The following is a 21166-nucleotide window of genomic DNA, read 5'->3' as shown; positions in this document are numbered from 1 at the left end:
TTTTCAGACTTTGATGGCTATGGACTTGAACTTCTCTTTGACTACCAGGGCTCTTTCAAGCTTTGCCTTTAGCGCTTGCACCTCATCACTTTCTTCCGAAGCTTTAACCTCATTGTCTCTCACAGTCTTTAGATTTGGGAGCCAATCCAATCCTTGTGTCCGGACTCTCAGCCACTTATGATAGCCACCGATGATCCCATTACTGCTTCCCTTAAGCTCTCTATCCTTTCTTCATGCTGCATCCCATGCCTTGCGAACTCCTTGGAGTACCTTTGCATTGGGGTCACTGAAACCCCGTGCGATGAAAGGCATGATGCTTTCGTCTAATGGCGCTCCTCTCATGGGGTAGCCAAGCTGTCTTATGGCGAGAACGGGATTATAATTAATACAACCCCTTGTTCCCATCAAGGGAACATTTGGACATCCTTCGCATGAAGATAGAATCTTGATTCTTCCTTCCTTCTAGCGAGGGAACCAATTAACAGACGCCCCTCCATGCTAGCCAAGAGTTGGTCCCAATTCGCCTTTCCTTTTTCGACGCACGAGCGGTGACCTTGTAGCGGATAGACGGGCCTACCTTCTTGGAGAAAAAGGTGTGAAACTAACCACACATAGAGAGCCAGTGCACAACAAACAATTCTTGCGCTGCTCTTTTCAAATCCCCGGTCGAACGTGTCATATAGGTCGGCTAGCATAGCGACAACCGGGCTTTCCTTGTGGTTATGATAGGCGAGAAAAGCGTCGATCGCTGCCAGGTCCACCAACCCATCCACATTCGAAAAGAGGACTCCTCCAAAGATCAACAGTGCGAGAACGTCTATGAACGGGGCCCATTCGTTTCTACCTGCCAAGATTCTTGCTTTTGCCTCCAATCATTTTCTCGGTATCCCGACCACCCTATTTTCGACTTGCTTTTGGTGGTCTAATTCCTTCGCCAAGATTTGGAATATTTTAGAAATTCTAGCTAATGAGGGATAGAAACCTGAGAAGAGGTATGGTTTCCTTCCCCCTAGAGGACAGACATCCTAGGATTTCTTCGAATTCTTCCGCCATCGGTGATAGTTGGAAGTCCCCAAAAGTGAAGCACCTCAACGGATGATCATAATACTGGGCAAGGGAGGCAATGGACTCTGTGGAGACTTCTACCTTAGCTAGGTCCCAAATCTTACCATAGGCTTTGCGGAAGGCTTGCCGTTGAAGTTGACCCATTAATTGCCCCAACTCTCGTAAACTAGTGACCTCTAAGCTCTTGATTTTGACTTTATAGAACCTCTTTTTAAACGAAGGCTTTTGACTTGATCCCATGTTTTACTAAAGTGAAATAAAATCTAGTGCGAATCAAAACTCCGACATCTATCATGGGTGGAATGGATGAATGCATGAAGAAATGCATATGACACAGATGCAATTTACGAATATGGGAGCCCGAGAAACTGTCTCCTTCTTAGATACAACGTCTAGGGGTAGCAAAGTGCCCCAACGTATGTATTTAAAATGGTGACACGGACCCTTCGTTGGTTTGCTAAAGTGAGGGGATCAAAGACGAAACCTACGCATGATGCATATGCGAAAGGCACAACACAGGGATGTACATAGTACGACAATATTCACAAACAAATATAAGCAAAAGGATATATGATACTTATGCATGGCAGTGTGAAAAATGGCACGCAACGTGTTTGCTCCGTGCCCCTATTTAAGGGACCTATAAGGGAAAAAGCTAACTAGGCTTTTAGTAATAATCCCCAAGGTAGTCATATCTCTCTTGATGGTTTCTAGAGGTAACATCCCCTTCGAAGAACATATTGCAGCAGTAGGGACTACTAGCAACAATAAGTTTTCAAAGAGAAAAGCTCTAGATGAGGGTTCACTGTAACCAAGCAAGTCGGAGACCTAGCATGATCACAGATTCACCTCCACTCCTTATGTTCCCATGAACCCGGGTATAGGGCCCTTTTTCACTCACAGTGTGTGCAAATAGTGTTAGTGTTTGTGTGCATCAAATGAATAAATATTTACCTCATGCATACATTCTAAAACACACTAAAAGCAACAAATAGTTTATATACACAAGAACATAAGACAAATAAAGGGAAACCAACAAAGGAGAAAGTCATGATAAAACATTGCACAAGATTAAATGGCCTAACTCTCTAAAAAACAGTCCCCAGTGGAGTCGCCAACTGTCGCAACCTACCCTTCAGCGGGAGGGCGACGCGAGACTCGCGGGATGCGTGTTCCACGAAAGGAATACGCGCGGAGTCGCCACCAACGTTTATTTGAGGAAAACGTCGGAAAAACCGGAAAAGACGCGATCTACGAACTTTTAAGTGAAAGGTTCGGGAGTTGTATTTACGCACGGGGAAGGTATTAGCACCCCACACGTCCGTCCCAAGGGACGGCAGCCTTTAATCGAATGTGCAAACATGACTTTGATTTTTACGTTCCCTTTTATGTCCTTATATCCTTTATACCCTTTTTATATTTTTCCTTTTTTGTGGTCGACAAGGGTGTTTCCCTTTGCTCCTACGTATTCCTCAATTTGCGATGAGGAAATCAGACCTACGTAGTTCTTTCTTATCAAATGATTCTTTTTTACTTAAGTGGTGATCATTTTAAGGCGTTGGACCTTAAAAATGATCCATTTTACTTAGTGAGAAATTGAAATGACAAACTTCAAAAGCCTATTTTTGTGGACGAGCTTGACTAGGCGAGTTGATTTTAGCCTTAGTTTCACTTTAGTTATTAATCAATTCGATTAAGAATGAGAAATCCCAAAGAGAAAACGTCCGATTGATTTTCCGCTTTATTTTACTAAAAGATGTTTTTTGATTATTATATTATTTTTTTACCTCTTTTTGATTTCCAACGTGGTTACGACACGACCGAACGGTCGGAATTCATTTTAACCGAAGTTAACGGATAACACAATTCAAATGTTCGGTGGAAATTGATTTATTTTTTAAGTTAAGCGAGAAATGACATAAGTAAAATGGCTTAAGCACGTCAAGAGGGGGTATAAAAAGTAAACAAAACGAGAATAAAAATGCACGAAACACAATGTGGACCACTACGGGTACATAGAATGAATCGAAAAGCTTGGTTTGAGGTACTTACCCGTTGAAGATCGAAGAACGATGAAGAACGAATGAAGAACGTCGAAGAACGGTTGAAACCTTTGCGAAATTCTTCACGGAAAACGTTACGGAAACGTTTCGGAAGCGCCTCGGCTTAGATTTTTTTCACGGAAACAATTTTTCCAAGCAAATTCGAAAGAGAGAGAAGTGCCTAAGGGGCTGAACCCTTTTCTTCTTCACTTCCTCCCCTATTTATAGCAAAATAGGGGAGGTGGTTGCCGCCCAGCTCGCCCAGGCGAGCCAGGTTGCTTCCTCCAGAAGCAACAACCTTCTGGAGGAATATTCTGGAGGGCCCAAGTGGGCCTGGGTGCTATTTGCACCCCCATTTTTACTAAGTACACCCCCCTCTGCTGTTTTTTGGTGATTCTTTTTTCGTAAAGTTACGGAAACTTACGAATTTCGTAACGATACTTGTTTTCTTTCCGTAATGTTACGGAACCTTGCGGATTACATAATCATCCCCCTTTTGACTTACGGAATGTTACGGAACCTCACTTAATTATGCAACGATGCTTCCATTTGATTTCTGGTGTGTCACGGAAACTTACGGATTGTGCATCAATATTTTTTTGGTTTTTCGGCATGTCCTGGAATTTCACAAATTGCCTAATGATGGATGCCAAGCACCTCACAAGGACCAAAGAAAGGTCGCATGTCATCAAGCAAAGGTCCCCGGACGAAATTAGGGTATGACAGAGAGCAAGTGGCTCGCTTAGCATGTGATGTCGCGCTTAGCCAATTATTGCATTGAAGTTCCAGAGGTGTAGTGTGGCTTAGCGTGTGTGGTCACTTAGCAAGTTGGTGTATATGCGCTAAGCCTACACATGTGCGCTAAGCCCAATTCGTGATTGACTCAAGATAAAGAAGTGTTTGGGCTTATCGCAATGCATCAGCTTAGCGAGGCTTTGCAAACCAATTTATGCTTAGTACATCGCAACGCACTTAGCGCTAGATGACAATCTTCAAAGCATAACAACCAATTATTGAACACTAACCAACTACACCACATTAATCATGCAGAGCATACCCGAAATTTGAGCAGACATCACACTACAGTAGCAGGAAGTTCACACAATTATTGAAAGTCAAGGTGTAACCAAAATTAATCAATATCCATAAAACATAAGAATTCACATGCACACATCAAAGCAACATGAATTAATATAACAAAAGAATAAGGGTAGAAATCCTGGGTTGTCTCCAAGTATGTACTTCTTTACTGTTACTAGTTTAACATAAAACACCCTCATGGGTCATAGAGGTGGATGATGGTGGTCAATCTCTCAATATCGCCACTATTGTAGACCTTTAACCTTTGGTCATTCACTATCTAGCTGCGCTCTAGGTCAGTAGAAGAGGGGTTCATAAGCTCAAATACTCCATAAGGCTTCACATCTTTGATTGTGAAAAGGCCAGACCACTTGGACTTGAGCTTTTCAGGGAAAAGCTTAAGCCGGGAGTTGAATAGCAGAACCTGCTGTCCAAGCTAGAAGTTTTTCTTCACAAACCTCTTGGCATGATAGGCTTTCATCTTTTGCTTGTAAATTTTGGAGGACTCATAAGCATTGAGCCTCACTTCTTCTAGCTCCAACAACTGTAGCTTTCGCTTCTCCCCCGACAAGGACTCATCAAAGTTAAGGAACTTAAGCGCCTAATAAAATTTGTGCTCCATCTCTACTAGGAGGTGACAAACCTTCCCATAAACCATTTGGAATGGAGACAGACCAATTGGGGTCTTAAAAGCAGTTCTATAGCACCATAAGGCATCATCCAATTTCACAGCCCAATCCTTTCTTAAAGATGCAACGATCTTCTCAAGGATCTTCTTTAATTCCCTGTTAAACAATTCAACTTGGCCATTTGTCTAGGATGATAAGGAGAAACAACCTTATGTCTGACATTGTAGTGCCCCAAGACCTTCTGCAGTTGTGCATTGCAGAAGTGTGGCTCACCATCACTGATGAGTACTTTTGGGACTCAAAATTGGGAGAAGATGTTTTGCTTAAGGAACTTAATGATGGTTTTAGTGCCATTCTCCTGAGCAGCAACAACTTTGATCCACTTTGATACATAATCCACAACCACCAGTATATATTTGTTACTGTATGAGGATGGCAAAGGACCTATAAAGTCAATGACCCAACAATCAAACACTTCCAGTTAAATAATATTCTGCATGGGCATCTCATTTCTCTGAGAAATAGTCCGTTGACATTGATCACAATGCAACATGTGCTCATGTGCATCCTTAAAAATCGAGGGCCAGAAGAATCCGGACTGTAACACCTTTGCACCTGTACGGTCCCCATTATAATGTTCTCCATAGGGGGAATTATGACAATGCCATGATATACTTCTAGCCTCCTCTTTAGTGACACACCTTTTCAGCATGTTATCTACTCTAAGTTTGAACAAATAAGGATCATCCAAGACATATAGTGTGCATCATTGAGGAACTTCTTCCATTGATCCCAATTAAGATCATCGGGGATGATTCTAGCTGCCTTGAAGTTGGCAATGTCCACAAACTATGGCTGCTCACCCACAGACAATAGGGATTTGTCTAGAAACTCATCACGAATCTATTTTTCCTCCCAAGTGACTTTTTCATTCACCAACCTAGATAAGTGATCAACCACCAGATTCTTGCACCCCTTTTTATCTTTGATCTTAATGTAAAATTCTTGGAGCAACAACACCCATCTAATCAACCTAGGCCTCGAATCATCCTTTGTTAGAAGGTACTTAATCGCTGCATGATCTGTGAAAATGATGACCTTGGAGCCAATCAAGTATGGTATGAACTTTTCAATTGCATATACAATTGCTAGCAATTATTTTTCTGTGTTGGCATAATTCAGCTATGCATCATTTAGGACCTTGTTGGAATAATAAATTGAATGAAACACCTTATTTCTCTATTTTCCTAGCACTACTCCCACTACATAGTCACTAGCATCACACATCAGCTCAAACTCTTGGCTCTAATTTGGGGCCATAATCACAGGGGCGAACACAAGCCTCTCCTTCAGAGTCTGAAAATCCAATAAACACTCTTCCTCAAACTTAAACACAATATCCTTGTTCAACATGTTGCTTAATGGCTTGGAAATTTTGGAGAAGTATTTTATGAACCTCCGATAAAAGTCGACAGGTACGAGAAAACTTCAGATGCCTTTCACATTCATAGGTGGAGGCAACTTTTCAATAACATCAATTTTTGCCTTGTCCACTTCAATCCCTCGGGAATAGATCTTGTGACCTAAGACAATCTTCTCTTAGACCATGAAATGACATTTCTCCCAGTTCAACACCAAATTGGTTTCTACACACCACTATAAGACTGAGAAATCATCCATGAACACCTCAATGCATTTCTCTACAAGATCAACAAAAATGACTAGCATACATCTCTGAAAAGGTGGCAGGGGCATTACATAACCCAAATGACATCCTTTTGTAAGCAAAGACACCGAATAGGCATGTAAAAGCGGTCTTTTCTTGGTCTTTAGGATCTACAACTATCTGATTATACCTCAAGTAACCATCCAAGAAACAATAAAAATCTTGTCCAGCTAGCCGCTCCAACATTTAGTCTATGAATGGCAGAGGTAAATAAATGTTCCTTGTGGCATCATTAAGCTTGGAATAGTCTATACATATTCTCCACTCGGTGACTGTTCATGGAGGGATGCCATCATTCTTCTCAGTAGGGATCATCATCATACCGCCTTTCTAGGGCACCACTTGGACTGGACTCACCCAAGCACTATTAGAGACTGGATAGATAAGTCCTACTTCAAGCAACTTGAGGATTTCTTTTTGCACTTCCTCCTTCATGGATTGGTTGAGTCTCCTCTACGGTTGTCTCACCGATTTTTAATAAGCTTCCATCATGATTTTGTTCATGCAATAGGATGGGCTAATCCATTTAAGATCAGAGATGTGCCATCTTATTGCTGCCTTATACTTCTTAAGTACCTCCACTAATCGTGCTTCCTTAGTTGAAGACAAGTTATTACTGATAACCACTGACTTAACATCATCTACCTCAAGAAAAAACATACTTTAGGTGAGGAGGTAAGATCTTTAAATTAACCTTAGGCTTCTCTATTGTAGAGTCTTTTTTTCAATTCTTCAAAAGCATATCCTCTGAAGGAATCTCCTTCAACCTATCTAAATCTTCCAAACAAGCCTTGAGATCCTTCTCCTCCTTATCAGTCAAACATTCAATGGCATTCATTAAGGCGTTTTCCAGTCATAATGCATAGTGAAGTAGGTTTTGCTATCACTAAGGTGTTTTATCGCTTCAAACAAGTTGAAGGTCACCTTCTGGTCCTCCAAACTCATTTCTAGATTACCATTCCCCATGTCGACAACACATTTAGCAGTGAGCATAAATGGACGGCCCAAAATCAAGAAAACGTTTGAATCCCCCTCTATGTCCATGATCACAAAGTCCACAAGAAAGATGAACTGCTGAACCTTAACCAGGACGTCTTCAACCACACCATATGACCTCATAAAAGAGCAATCTTCTAGTTCAAGAGTCATCTTGGTTGGGACAATCTTCAGGTTCCTAATCCTCCGACACATAGAGAGAGGCATCAAATTGATGCTTGCCCCCAGATCAATGAGAGCTTTTCCTACTGATACAATCCCAATAGAGCATGGGATGGTCACACTTCTGGGATCCTTGAACTTTTGTGGTAGAATTTGCTGAATCAAAGCACTATAATTCCTTTCTTCCACAATGCTCTCATTGTTGATGTTCTTCCCTTTCTTTGTGAGAAAGTCCTTCAAAAATTTAGTGTATATCGACATCAGCTGCAGGGCATCTCCAAAAGGAATGGTGATCTCCAGCTTCTTAAAAATTGTCAAGAAAACAAGCAAAGTGTTGCATTTTTTCCTTTTTGGAAGGCACCAAAGGATATGGGACATCCTTTACAGGCACTGATGGTGCTTCCTTTCTAGCTCGCCTCTCTAGCTAGTTGGCTCTTAGTCTTAGAGATTAAGACCTCACCACCACCCTCCTTATAACTATTTTTTTCTTTTTCATTTTTCTCATCTCTTAATTATTTCTCTTTATTGCCAGCCTCGTTCTTTTTCCTCTCATCACTCACATCATCCACTACTCCCTCAACTCTTTTTTATTCACGGCTCTTATTCCTCTTGCTCCTTGTGAGAACCACCTTGCATTCCTCCTTTGGGTTCTTCTTTGTGTCCACCATGAAGTTTGCAGTGGATTTCTCAGCCAATTACTTAGCAGGTTGGCTCACTTACACCTCCAAATTCTTAATGGATGACTCTGTACTCTTATGATTGGATAGAGAGACCAGCATGAACTAAGTCAGGGTGTCCTCCAGCTTGGCGGTTCTCTCATACAAGTTAGGGCCTTGATTAGGAAGTCGATTGGACGGACCTCCTTGATCTTTGTTGAAGTTGTTCCTAGGATGAAACCTCTAACCTTGACCCTGGTTCTGAGAGAAATTTCCTCCCTGATGATAACCTGGTTTCCCTCCTTGATGATACCCTTGGCGGTTTGGGTTGGCCATGTAGTTGACCTCTTTAAACATTTCCTCTTGAGTCATGCACATGCCTAACTTATGAGCTCCACTACATAGGGTAAATCCCCCAACTTGCATCATAGAGGATGAAGCATGCTGCACATAATGCAACCATTGAGGGAGTTTGTTCAATGTTTCCATGAGGGTCTCAATTTGATTGGCTAAGAGCTTATTTTGAGCCAACAAAGCATCTTGAGACATGAGCTTAAGAAGACTCTTCTTCGTAGGTGTGTAAGCTTTATCACGGAGAATGACATAATCATTGGCTGCCATATTTTCTATAAGCTCCATAGCTTCATTAGGGGTCTTCAATTTAATCTTTTCACCAGCCGAAGCATCGAGGAGTTGCCTGGAATGGGGTTGTAAGGTATCAATAAATATGTTCAATTGAATTGGCTTACTAAACCCATGAGTAGGAGTCCTTCAAAGTAGACCACAAAAGCAGTATAGAGCTTCACTCAATGGCTCATCAGGGAATTGGAAAAATGAGGAAATCTATGACTTCCCCTCGACGGTTTTGGACTCCGGGAAATACTTCTTCAAGAATTTCTTAACTACCTCATCTCAAGTTCTTAAACGGTTTCCCTTGAATGAGTGAGGCCATCTTTTTTGCTTCACCACCCAAGGAAAAAGAGAAAAATTAAGGTGAATGGCATCTTTCGGAACCCCTACAATCTTCATTGTATTACATATCTATGGGTAAGTAGCCAGCTGAGCATATAGATCTTCATTTGGTAGACCATGAAAGAGGTTGCCTTGAATCAACTGAATGAGGGAGTGTGGATATGAAATATTGGCTGCTTGAACTTTCGGCTATGCAATACTGGTGAAATACTGTGGTGTTGAGGAGCTAGAGTAGTCCTTTAGAGTTACTCTCGATGGTTTATCTCCTGCCATTAAAGGCTCCTCAAAGATGAGATGCGGATTAGACACTGTTGGTTCCTCAAAGACTAGCGGAAATGTTAAAGATGATGCAGAGGATGAGGCTCCTCTTTCCCCTTGATTTTCCTGCCTCTCTTATTTCTCTCTTCTTCTCCTTGAAGTGTTGTTTCTCCTACAGGCTGCCTCAATCTCCAAATTTAAAGGAACAATACTTTCCTTTGAATTTTTACCTCACACACATGAAGGAAAGCAACTACAGAACAGGTTAACATGGTTAAGATAAAGAATTAAAGAATAAAGAGTGATTGCTTAAAATTAGGATATGCAAACTATCGAGTACAAGGGACAAAGTTCCCCGGCAACGACACCAAAACTTGTTAACTCCTTGGCAAGTGTACAAATTCATCCAAGTAGTAATTTAAAATGGTAAGACAAAGTGTCGTGTCCACAGACACTTTGATTGTACTCAGAATTTATATATGTCCAATTTTAAGCAATAAATCAATTGAATTAAATATTTGTAAAGTGATGATGCATAAATTCAACGTAAAGTAAACTACAAAGCAAGCATGTGCAAGGGTGAGTGAACAACCACTTGAAGCAGTGAAGTGACAGTTGATGTAGAATTACAGACATGTTGGGAGCTCAGCTTACCAGAATTACTCTTGATGTAACGTTAATGATTTTTCTTTATTTAATATTATTTCAATTATTACTTACATTCACTAACTTACTCTAGCCATGATTCCTCACATAAAAAGAGCATAACTTACCTAATTTCACTCCAAATCCCTTAAGAGCTACATCAGACAAATTGCATAATGAGTAAAGATGCATAATTTAGGCTAAGTAATACCATTCTATCCCTAGAGATAGATTACATAGATGTTCTTTTCAAGTTCTTAGGAAATAAACATTTTCCAATGCATAAACCCTATAACACTACATGAGTATGAGTGATCAAACCATAAACATGATAATAAGCATAGTGAAATAGCATTAAATAGATAGTTAAAATCATTACATCAAGAATGTTTGGTCGTTGAGCTCCTAACAATGGCTGATTTAGCCTAACATTGTCATGAGAGGCTTACAAATACAAAAGGGGCAAACAGAATGGAAGAAAATGGGGGAAAATAGAGTTGAATGGAGATGAGGTGCTCTTAACGAGTTGTTCCCTAGCTCTAACTAGAATGAATCATTTTCTCCGCAGTCATGTTTTTTTCCAACATTGATTGTGTGCTAGGCGAGATGGCATGCTGAGCACGACGCAAAATGTACAATTGGTTTAAGTGACATGTGCTAGGCCGCATGGCGCACACTTAGTGTACTTGCACATGACAATTGGCTTCCCATGTGGCTTCTTGCACTAAGTGAGCTTCTTGGGCATGATTATCCATCTCTGCAATTCTATGTCATGCCTTCTGTTATATCTCTACAAAATGTATACAACCAAAAACACTATAAATTTACTAACTTTTGCATCTACTGAATAAAAATTCAGTAGTTAAATTTGTAATGTTTAGATACAAAAGAAACAATAAAAGAGAGAAAATTTAGATAATTGCTATGTGATTTAAATACACATACTACGTATACATAGCAATTATCGGTCTTTTATCATGGACAAATGTGTTAAATTTTTAATGTTCAATTCAATCTAAAATATATGATTTTAAGTATAATCATTAAATAAAAAAAAATGTTATAGAAAGAAGAAAGTGTTATAGGAAAAGGAAGCACAAATCAAAAGGAGAAAATGTTATTAAAAGAATTTATTCTACTAAAGTAAAAAATAATTTAAAATATTACATTAACCCGTAGATCCGTGAGTGTAACAGAGACTTAAGAAATTATAGTATTTACAAGTTTCAACCCTTGTTATAGAATACAAGTTCTATGCTTATAGAGTACAAATTATAATTACCCTTAACCACTACAAACTTTCACTAAATATTCATCGTAATAACTTTAGTCTTTAATCTCTATCATTGATAGTTTTATTTTCAATCTTCACTGTCGTTGACTTTGATTTGATCTTCATCATTAATGTCTAATCTTCATCTTTTGATAATCAAAATATCAAAACATCAATATTCGATATAATAAAAAAATAATGGTGTTCACAACTCCATATTTTTATTTTCTATAATTATTTTAAACATCAAAGAACGGGGGATTCCGGTGACATCGTTGATCAAAATTAAATGTCGCCTATGGTTTACCCTGAACAGTTGAAAATAATAGCATCGGACCATGTGCATTAAGTCGAAATGAACCTTGTACGACTTAATTTTATCGATAGATATTGACTAATTAAATAATACTATTAACTAGTCATCTTATTATATTGTGGGGAAATCGAAAGCAAAATTTCACATGGCCAAAGTCTGAAATGCAGTTGAAACTTTGCATTTTTATCTCTTGGCCTTAGGTTCTAAACTGGCCAAATAGAAAAGCATATACCCACATGACCGTGTCGATTGTCGAGCATAACATTTCGTTAATAATATATTGACATATAATATAGTAAAGTTTGTAGTCGATAGTGAAAATATATAACAATATGAGAGACGACCCGTATAAGTATGTACGCAATAATTTTATTTTCTATAATTATTTTAAACATAAAAGAACGGGGGATCCCTGTGGCATTGCTTGATCAAAATTAAATGTCCCCCATGGTTAACCCTAACCAGTTGAAAATAATAGCATCGGACCATGTGCATTAAGTGGAAAATAACCATGAATAAGTTAATTATATCATAGATATTGACTAAATATTAACTAGTCATCATCTTATCATATTATGGGGAAATCGAAAACGAAATTTCATATGGCCAAAGTCTGAAATGCAGCGTTGAAACTTTGCATCTGTATCTCTTGGCCTTAGGTTCTAACTTGCAAAAATAGAAACATATATCCACGTGACGGTGTCGAGCACAACATTTCGTTGATTTATATGACATCATTTCGATAATGCTGTACGTATACAAGTTATTCATATATTAATTTTGATTTAATTTGACTCATTAAAATAATTCAACTAAATCTCAAACTTGAATTTATTGGTTTAATTAAATAAAAGAGTTGGATTATACATTTAACAAGTTGAACATGCGTGAACAATTTAGCTCATTTTAACTCCTATTTTCAACCATATATAGTAAGATTGGTTTTGAGCAAGCTAGACTTTGTTCATCTCCAGAACTCCTCGCTCCTCAATCCCTACTACACTTGCCATAGCTTTTAACGTTAATAATAAATTAATGAAAATATTTTATTAATTTTCATTACATAAACACAAAAAAACACATCTTGATTTTGTATTAAATCCTCCATTAATTTTATTTAGTAACCTTATTAATTGTTATTTACCAAACCAATTAATTAACAAGTGCAAGGTCTTTTTGTTAGGCACTACTGCAGCACGCACTGTCTACGTTGATTATAATAACCGATGCAGAAAGTCTGAATTCTAACAAGAAAATCTTGCATTTCGATCCATATCTGATCGCGGCTTGTTCTGATAGCTTCACGTTCTTTGCCTCTTCCGCTTTGTCATTATCCGTCATCCAAAACAAATCAAGATTTGGTAGAAAGGCCACTCTTCTGCTTCATCGTCATCATCATCGCAAGGCCGTGACTTCAATCTGACCATTGCCAGGCATCAGCGCCCTCACCTAGGACACCACTCAGAGATAGGACCGTTCAAGAAAAGAAAACTAGTTTTAAAAAAATAATCATAACTAATTTTATATAATTAGTTATAAAATTATAATCAGTGTTAAAGTTATGATTATTTCTAATAACTTATTTTTGTTTAAAAATAACTATAATTATAGAATTATAACTTATTTTTATTCATAGTTAGTGATATAACTAATTTTAGATATAACGTGTTATAGTTTATTCATAACTGGTTATATAATCGTATTTTAAAAAGGATAACTATTATTTTTGTGTGGATAAATATAAGTAGTTATAATTATAGTTATAATAAAATTAAAATATATTTTCATCCTCATAAATGTGAAAGTATTTGAAATTTATTCTTGTAAAATTTTTAATATATTTTTCATTTTTACAAAATTAAAATATATTATTTTTTTTTATTTGAATGTAAGTTTAGGTCTATCCAAATTTATAATAAAGACTTTTTACATTAATTTTATGCATAGAACCGATATAAAAGTTACATATCTAAAAGAACAAAAAACATATTTTAATGTTATAATAATCAGTTATAATCTTGTTACTCATTAATTATGATTATTTAAATAATCAAACTATCAGCACCCTTGTTACTAGGAGAGGATAAAATCCATCAAAGGGACCTTCTTACACTTTCACAAAGTTCCAAATTAAAGAATTAAGATGAGCATAAATTAAGAAAAGCCTCAATAAACCCTATTATATGTAACAGATCTTTGAGCCACCGTCAACAAAGAATGAAAGCCTCAACAACCGTTTGATCCTCCTTGTTGAGGACCTTGACAACCAGGTTGTTGGTCTTCGCCACCGAGGCTTCCACAAAAAGTTTACCTTATCAAGGTTGTCGAAGAAATATTTTTTTTATTGGGAGGGCTAAAAACTGCAGCTAGACTAGCATGTTACAACCATAGGATACATTGTACCTAGCCAATAATACCAAAGTAGTAAATTACAACTAGGAGGGTTACTCAGAAGTCAGCACATGCAAGCTACACGTTAAACTATGCACATGGGATGCTAGGCAATTTGCTATTCTATTTGTGTCACGAAAGGAGTACTAGCGAGGTCAGACATGATTTTGAATTTTTTTACTTATTTAAAATTTGAAATTTATCTCATCAAATTTACCTATACACAAAAATATTAAAACTAATTTAGTATAAATTGGCTGGAAAATATGTTCGTCCAGCACCAGTCGGAAAAGAATCTGATATTAATAATTGTTCATGACTCTTTTGAAAATCCTTTCATTTAAGCCCATCAAGTATGGGGAGTTCTCACATATAATATGATTACTTACTCTTATTACCAAATTCTTGTTAATTCGATCTATGAATATCTCTCTTTTAGTTGTCAAGTTCCTTATCTAGGATGAGATATCTGAAAAGAAATTCCGATGTTAAAATAAATATTTATCTAAAATGTATATTGTGAATGAAATGTAACTTATATTTTGTTGTTGTTCTTTTAGTCTTATAAATGATGACAATGACTGAGTTGATAATCATCACCAACATCCACTAAGGGTGATGTGTAGGTTATGATAGTCAATTTAATTAATGTCAACTACCTATATATGGGTCCCGTACTATACCATTACAGTTATATATATATAAAATACGGAATGGTCAGTATATATTACAATATATGAGTTGCATGTACTGGTTGAATAGAGAAATGTTATTTAGATGGCACGAAGTATATATGGAGGTCTCAAGTATATATAAGGGGAAGGAGTGGTGTCCGATTCCTTCACACCATACCAAAGCAACGAAAAAAGCTATCTGGGGTTTGTTCATCTCCAAAATTCCTCACTCCAAATCCAAATACTTGCCAGCCACATATTAGCCATATATCTATGGCGGGGTCCAAAATAGTGTTTCGTGAGTACACAAGTGATGACTCATTCACAAAGCTAACTGACATCCCTAAAGATGTGAGTGAAATCCAAGTAGCTCTGACCTTTGCCAGAGACTATGATGGGGTGGGGTCAACCCAAGGAAAGTTCATACCTTACTGGGACACAGCAATAGTGAATCCCGATGTGATAGCCAATTTCAAGAGCAAGTATCCCTCTGCCAAAGTGTTGGTTAGCATTGGGAACAACAAGAGGCACTTCCCCTTCAAAATTGATGAGGATAGAGTAACAGCATGGATTAATGCTGCCACTGAATCGCTCACACGCATCATCAAGGAGTACAACCTTGATGGAATTGATGTTTACTATGAGGACATTGAGGTCAGCAACCCGGCTATCTTTGTTCATTGCATTGGGGAACTTATAAAGACCCTAAAGCTCAACAAAGTCATCACTAGGGCTTCCATATCTCCAAATATTGAAATCAATGACAACTTCTACCGGTCCTTGCACCAAAATTTTGAAGATCATATTGATTATGTTAATCTTTTTCTCTCAGTGGTGGAGAATCTTACAGGCAACACTAACCAAGAAGAGGTGTTGGAGAAACTTAAACCCACATTCAACCAATATCCCCCCACTAAACGTTTGCTTGGCTACAGCAGCATCCCCCCACCACCCATCTTCTTTGTCGTTAGCAAAATTCTTCTGTCTCACAGTTTCATTAATGGCATATCACTTAAGGTTACTAGTTTCTCAATCACCTACTTTCCCCCACAGTGGATCCTTGACCTCCTCCAGTCTCCCTTAGCCATACTGGGATCATGCAAATGCAATCTTTAAAAAATGAGCTTGACTCACTGAAGTCAACAAATTAATTACACTTCTATATGGGTCGTGATAATACGCACGCTAGCTAGCTAGTAAGACTATATATATATATATATATATATATATATATATATGTATGTATATATATATGCTAGTCTACGTTATCAGTTATGTATGTTTCTGTGTGTGTTCCATATATCTTGCAAGGCAACTGCAAGCTGGCAGATCGACATATCTTTTCTTTTTTTCATGGTACTGCATTGTACGTGTTTGTTTGAAAAAAATAATATATGCATGCGTGTTGTGTTAATTAACTCTTTGTATGTATTATTTCCACATGGAATTTCTCTCAAAGATAGTTAATTTTAATTCAAAATATCATAAATTTTAATTTTATTATAAAAATATCAGTGTAATTAAGTTTAAGTAGTGGTTATATTTAATAATATTACTGAATAATTTTTTTCCTATGAAATTGACTTAAAATGTTAATAAATTGATAAATACATATCCCCTTGTATATGTAATAATAATTGTCTCATTAGTAAACTTTAAGATAAATTAAAGATATAAAAAATGTATCTATTTGTTTCTTATATGTTTTTTTAATTGAATCTAGGCATGCTAAGCATCAAGGCAACTCCAAAAATGATCATGAAAAATGATAAAAAGGTAAGCCTAACATAGTTCACCTAAACTCTTTTCCAATAAAGTTTGGAGGAGTCCCACTAACACTACTAAAAAAATGCCTTTAATATTAATTTTGAACCAATGCTATTGAACGATGTTGAAAAGTTCCAACATTGATTTAAAATTGATATGAAAAATCACTTTTTTTTTTACAAAACTGATGTAAAAATGCATCAAATTAAATTAAACATCTATCTAGATTTCTACATCAATTTTAATTTTAACCAATGTAAAAAATAGTTATATATCAATTTTGAATAAAATTTATGTTATAAAGGTACTTTTGTACATCAACGCTTGTTAAAACTGATCTAGAATGTGTCAGTTTTTTTTAAAACACTTTCTACTATCTAGAACTAATGTAGAATTTTTATTTTTTTTATAGAAAGTCATCCTAACGATATTTGAGTTATATACTAATATGATCCTACAACTCAAATGGTTATTACAGCGATCTGTTTAAGATCAATTCCAGTCACGTTAAAAGAAATAGATTAAATACTAGCACACTTAACAAAAGTCAAGTCAACAATTAGATAATATAAATGATCATCTGGCATATACTTTTAATTAATTTAGCAACTTCTAGCTTTTAGATTAACAATAAAGTAAAATAAAAATCTAAACGTGAGATACAAAGTTATAGGATAAAAGGTATGCCGCAATAATTAAACCTAGCCCAATTCCAGCTATTATAATTTAGAAAATTGGAAGTATCATTAAGCAAGAAATATTAACTGAACCTATCATTACTTGTAAACAAAATTACAACCCATAGAGAGTTAGCTCTTTCCCATAAATGTTGCTTTGCTTGTTCCTACTCTTCCAATCTCGTACTTCAATTTGGATTGGCCAACTTGGAGCTATTACATAATGATAATAGTGCTTTCAACAGCAGCCCAAGCTTGAGCTTTTCTGCTATTTGCTTCCTTGTATCATGAAGAATTCTAATCAAACGCAGATTCTATGAATAGTTGAAACACAAGCAAATATCAAGGATGCAAGCACAGATGTTCCACGACCAGTTCCCAGGTTTTAAGCAATACAAGCTAAACAACAATATATCACATTTTACTTTAGCATCCAGAATAAAAGAATCAACCCAAATATCAAAATACTCATACAAAGACACAAATTTGTCCACATAGATAAGAAAGGGAAGAAGAAGAAAAAATCAACCAATTTGTCCATATAGATATGCAAGGGAAGAAAAAGAACAACTCACCTATGTTCTCGGTTGTGAAGAGCTTTCGCAAGGCAGCAATATGACCATCTGCTAAGTCCATCACATGGATATAGTCCCGGATCTTATTTTGAATAAGGAAAAAGAGAGGAGGATTAGCATTTTTGCAGGGGTAAAAACTATGTCTATGTGGTTATTTACTTTGTCCCAATGACACATATCCCCCTGATGGTACGTACTATCCTGGAGGCGTAAATGATGTAAAGAAAAGGAAAATATAAATTTGCAAACCGCAGAGCTATCCCTTGTGGGATAATCATGGCCATACACAAATTAGGTTATACAATAAAAATAGAAATATTCAATTTCTTTCTCATACGCAGGACTCATGCGATTTGCATTCATCAAACTCTAATCCATCTAATAAGTCTATGATGCTTACAAAGTTATTTCATATATGAAAATCTCACCTTTTTCTTATTAAAAGTGTAGTATTATCTCATTTATGAAGACATTTTTTATAATAGATTCATACGTAAATGTTAAGTCTCTTTTTTTAGATTTGATGAATTTTAACAATATTTCACATTGATCTTCAAGTGCACGACATGAATACAGTGACATGAATTCTATCACAATCAAGTATGTATTCGGAGAATAAAGTGAAATGCACTATATCAAAATTTCAACAATTTTTTTTTTTAAAAAAAGTTTACCTATACTTATGAAACTACTATAAAAAAATAACTTCCTAAACTATCCTAACAGAAAATTCAAAATTTTATATAAGGATCAATCTAAATTTTTTGAAAGAATCATTATATTGAATCTCAAATGAAAAACTAAGATTTACTCGTAATAAACATAACTTGTATATAAAATAATAATCATTAATAAAATAAAAAGATATATTAAAATAATCATATCATACATAATTTTTATCAAGTAATTTTAAACTTGTAACAGATGAAAGTGAATATAGTATTTGCAGTGAATATTTGTAATAGATTAAAGTTAAATATTTGCTATGAACATGATATTTATAAGAGAATTATTACCTTAATAACTGAGCTTCTGGATTATCTAGAGTCAATGACTTTGGGGCTAAGAACAAATAACAATTCTTCTCTCTTCTCTCCTGCTAATTAAACTTCATCAAACATGAAAATATTATAATTAATTTTCAAAAAATATATATAGCATAAGGAGTAAAATAAAGAATGAACACGCGTAAAGGAACCACATGCTGAAAGGAAGGAAAACATGTCCAAATTTTCCATATACAATTTTAAACTGAAGTAAAAGAAATTGATGAGAAAGAGAAATTTATTTGGAGAATGGATAGATAGTTAAGTAAAAAACAAATAAAAGAAACTAAAATGGCACATACTTTAAGCAAATAACTTAAATTGAGAATTAAAAAAGAAATACGAAGTAGTATGTGTATTATAAATAGGGTGATAACATGAGAGCGTGTTTATTAATAAATGAGGGTGAAACAGAATAAATAAGAATAATTAAAATCACGTGTCGGTGACTTTAATTGCCAATTGCTATGGCCTATGGTAAGACAACTGGAGTCCTGATGGATATAGACTTCAAAATACAAGAAATGAGTGTCATAAAATAATATTATGTAAAATGATTGATTAAAAGATATATTGATGTATTACAAACTATATATACTTGTGTGATATTCATGTATCCTGAAGTTAGCATGTGGATCAACTAACATTCATGCAAGCCGACAAACTTGAACCGGCTTTCTTGTGTGAGCTTATGATATCTGTTTATTTATCTCTGCATCTGCAGTCTGCATTTTAAGGCGTTCAGAGTTGAGACCATTTCCATTATGACATTACCCATAAAAATGCAAATTTCTATTTCTTTTCACCTGCATGTGATATGTGACAATCGAATCTACTAGTAAAGTTACTTGAAGCAGTAACACAATATGCTTTCCTTTTATTTTATTGATAAAATTATCTTTGGTGTTAGTTATAATGTGGATATTTGATAACTTCAATAGATATTAACGTTATAAGAGTGTTCTAGATTTTACCAAAAAAATAATTTATTTGTATGATCTTTTGGTTTTGGAAGTGCGTTACTAATTGTTTTTATCAGCTGGCACTACGTTAGTATTACAGAGATATCTTACTGCAATTTAAATATATACACGCCATCTGCACCAGCATTTCACCAAAAAATGAAGAGGCTAGTAATTGACGTAAATACTTAATGTGGCAAAAATTAAAATACACAAAGGTCTAGGAAAACAAAAGTTAGGATACTCAAATAGTAGTGATACAATTTGTCAATTCTATAATATATAGAAAATGAAAAGAAAAATCTGCACACCCTTTCTTTTTTGAGGGAAAAATCTGCACACCCTTATCTAGTTATCTTCTTGAATTTAGGGAACATATTTCTGGCAATAATAGAGTAGTTGTCTCAATTTTATCCTTTCTTTTTTTGTACAATCTTAGTAGACAAATCAAGTCAGCAAACTAACAAGGCATCAGAGAATTAAGGATAAGTGTAACAAATCCGAGGCAAAGAAAAATGAAGTCCGTATACCTTAACTAGCAGAATTGGGCAACCTTCAATATATAAAATTTCATACTACGGATCACATGATCAGGCCCTTTTCTTTGTACCTACCTCCTCTTAAAGAGGAAAGGGAAAGTCACTATAAACTAAAATGAGAATTAGAAAGTATTTTACTTATTTAATAACTAAGGAAATAGTGGTAACAGTAAGGGATCATATATATATATACATATATATATAAACACTGTTAAGGCACTATGGTTCTGCATTGGGCACATGGGGTTCTGCATTCATCAACAATATTGATGAATCAATAATGTGATAGCAGACGCGGTCGGAAGAATAAAGAATTAAAGATGATTCAAAGAAAGATTATCCAACATGTGGATCAACTAATATTCATGTATCCTTTATGGTAATGTATATTATGTAGCTAGCTGCAATTGTTCCTTTCTCAAATCAAGATTAACCATTATCCTTCCACTTAGTCTTCATGTTTCTTTAAGCTAATCCCCCTTGGTAATTATATCTTAATCTAATTCTTTTTTTAAACAGCAAAAACAAAATTCATTAAAAAGCCAGAGTTTAAGCACAAGATGTGATCCAATCTGCAAGAAACAATACATACAGTTTGGTAGCTCGTGCTCTGCATATTGCATAATATCTTAGTTTGGAATTTTACACATGCTCATATGCATATATAGGCATATTAGTAGTTAAAAACTTAACAACTCCAAAACACAAGTGCACA

The 21166-nt window shown here is 35.8% G+C and overlaps 2 protein-coding genes and 1 long non-coding RNA gene across 3 annotated transcripts; 1 reads left to right on the top strand and 2 right to left on the bottom strand.

The window, feature by feature from the left end:
* Positions 1-7379: 7379 nt before the first annotated feature.
* Positions 7380-8078, bottom strand: LOC114405640. The gene has a single exon (XM_028368083.1). The coding sequence runs from the start codon at positions 8076-8078 to the stop codon at positions 7380-7382; it is 699 nt and encodes a 232-aa protein (XP_028223884.1).
* A 6947-nt stretch (positions 8079-15025) lies between these two features.
* LOC114405915 (ruBisCO-associated protein-like) lies at positions 15026-16302 on the top strand. The gene has a single exon (XM_028368439.1). It carries the CDS (start codon positions 15159-15161, stop codon positions 15999-16001), a length of 843 nt encoding a protein of 280 aa, XP_028224240.1. The 5' UTR covers positions 15026-15158; the 3' UTR covers positions 16002-16302.
* A 1091-nt stretch (positions 16303-17393) lies between these two features.
* Positions 17394-18165, bottom strand: LOC114405378. Its single transcript, XR_003665186.1, has 2 exons — positions 17905-18165; positions 17394-17608 (listed from the first exon to the last, which is right to left on the bottom strand). It is a non-coding gene; the product is annotated as an uncharacterized LOC114405378 (long non-coding RNA).
* Between the last annotated feature and the right edge of the window lie 3001 nt (positions 18166-21166).

This window comes from Glycine soja, chromosome 3 (assembly GCF_004193775.1).
Source record: "Glycine soja cultivar W05 chromosome 3, ASM419377v2, whole genome shotgun sequence".
Taxonomy (NCBI): domain Eukaryota; kingdom Viridiplantae; phylum Streptophyta; class Magnoliopsida; order Fabales; family Fabaceae; genus Glycine; species Glycine soja.
Note: the sequence above shows the minus strand (reverse complement) of the source record. Positions and strands in the feature narration are given on the sequence as shown.

Bases quoted from the DNA above. Each gene is read 5' to 3' on its own strand.
- LOC114405640 (XM_028368083.1), bottom strand. From the start codon at position 8,078: ATGTCCCATATCCTTTGGTGCCTTCCAAAAAGGAAAAAATGCAACACT.
- LOC114405915 (XM_028368439.1), top strand. From the start codon at position 15,159: ATGGCGGGGTCCAAAATAGTGTTTCGTGAGTACACAAGTGATGACTCA.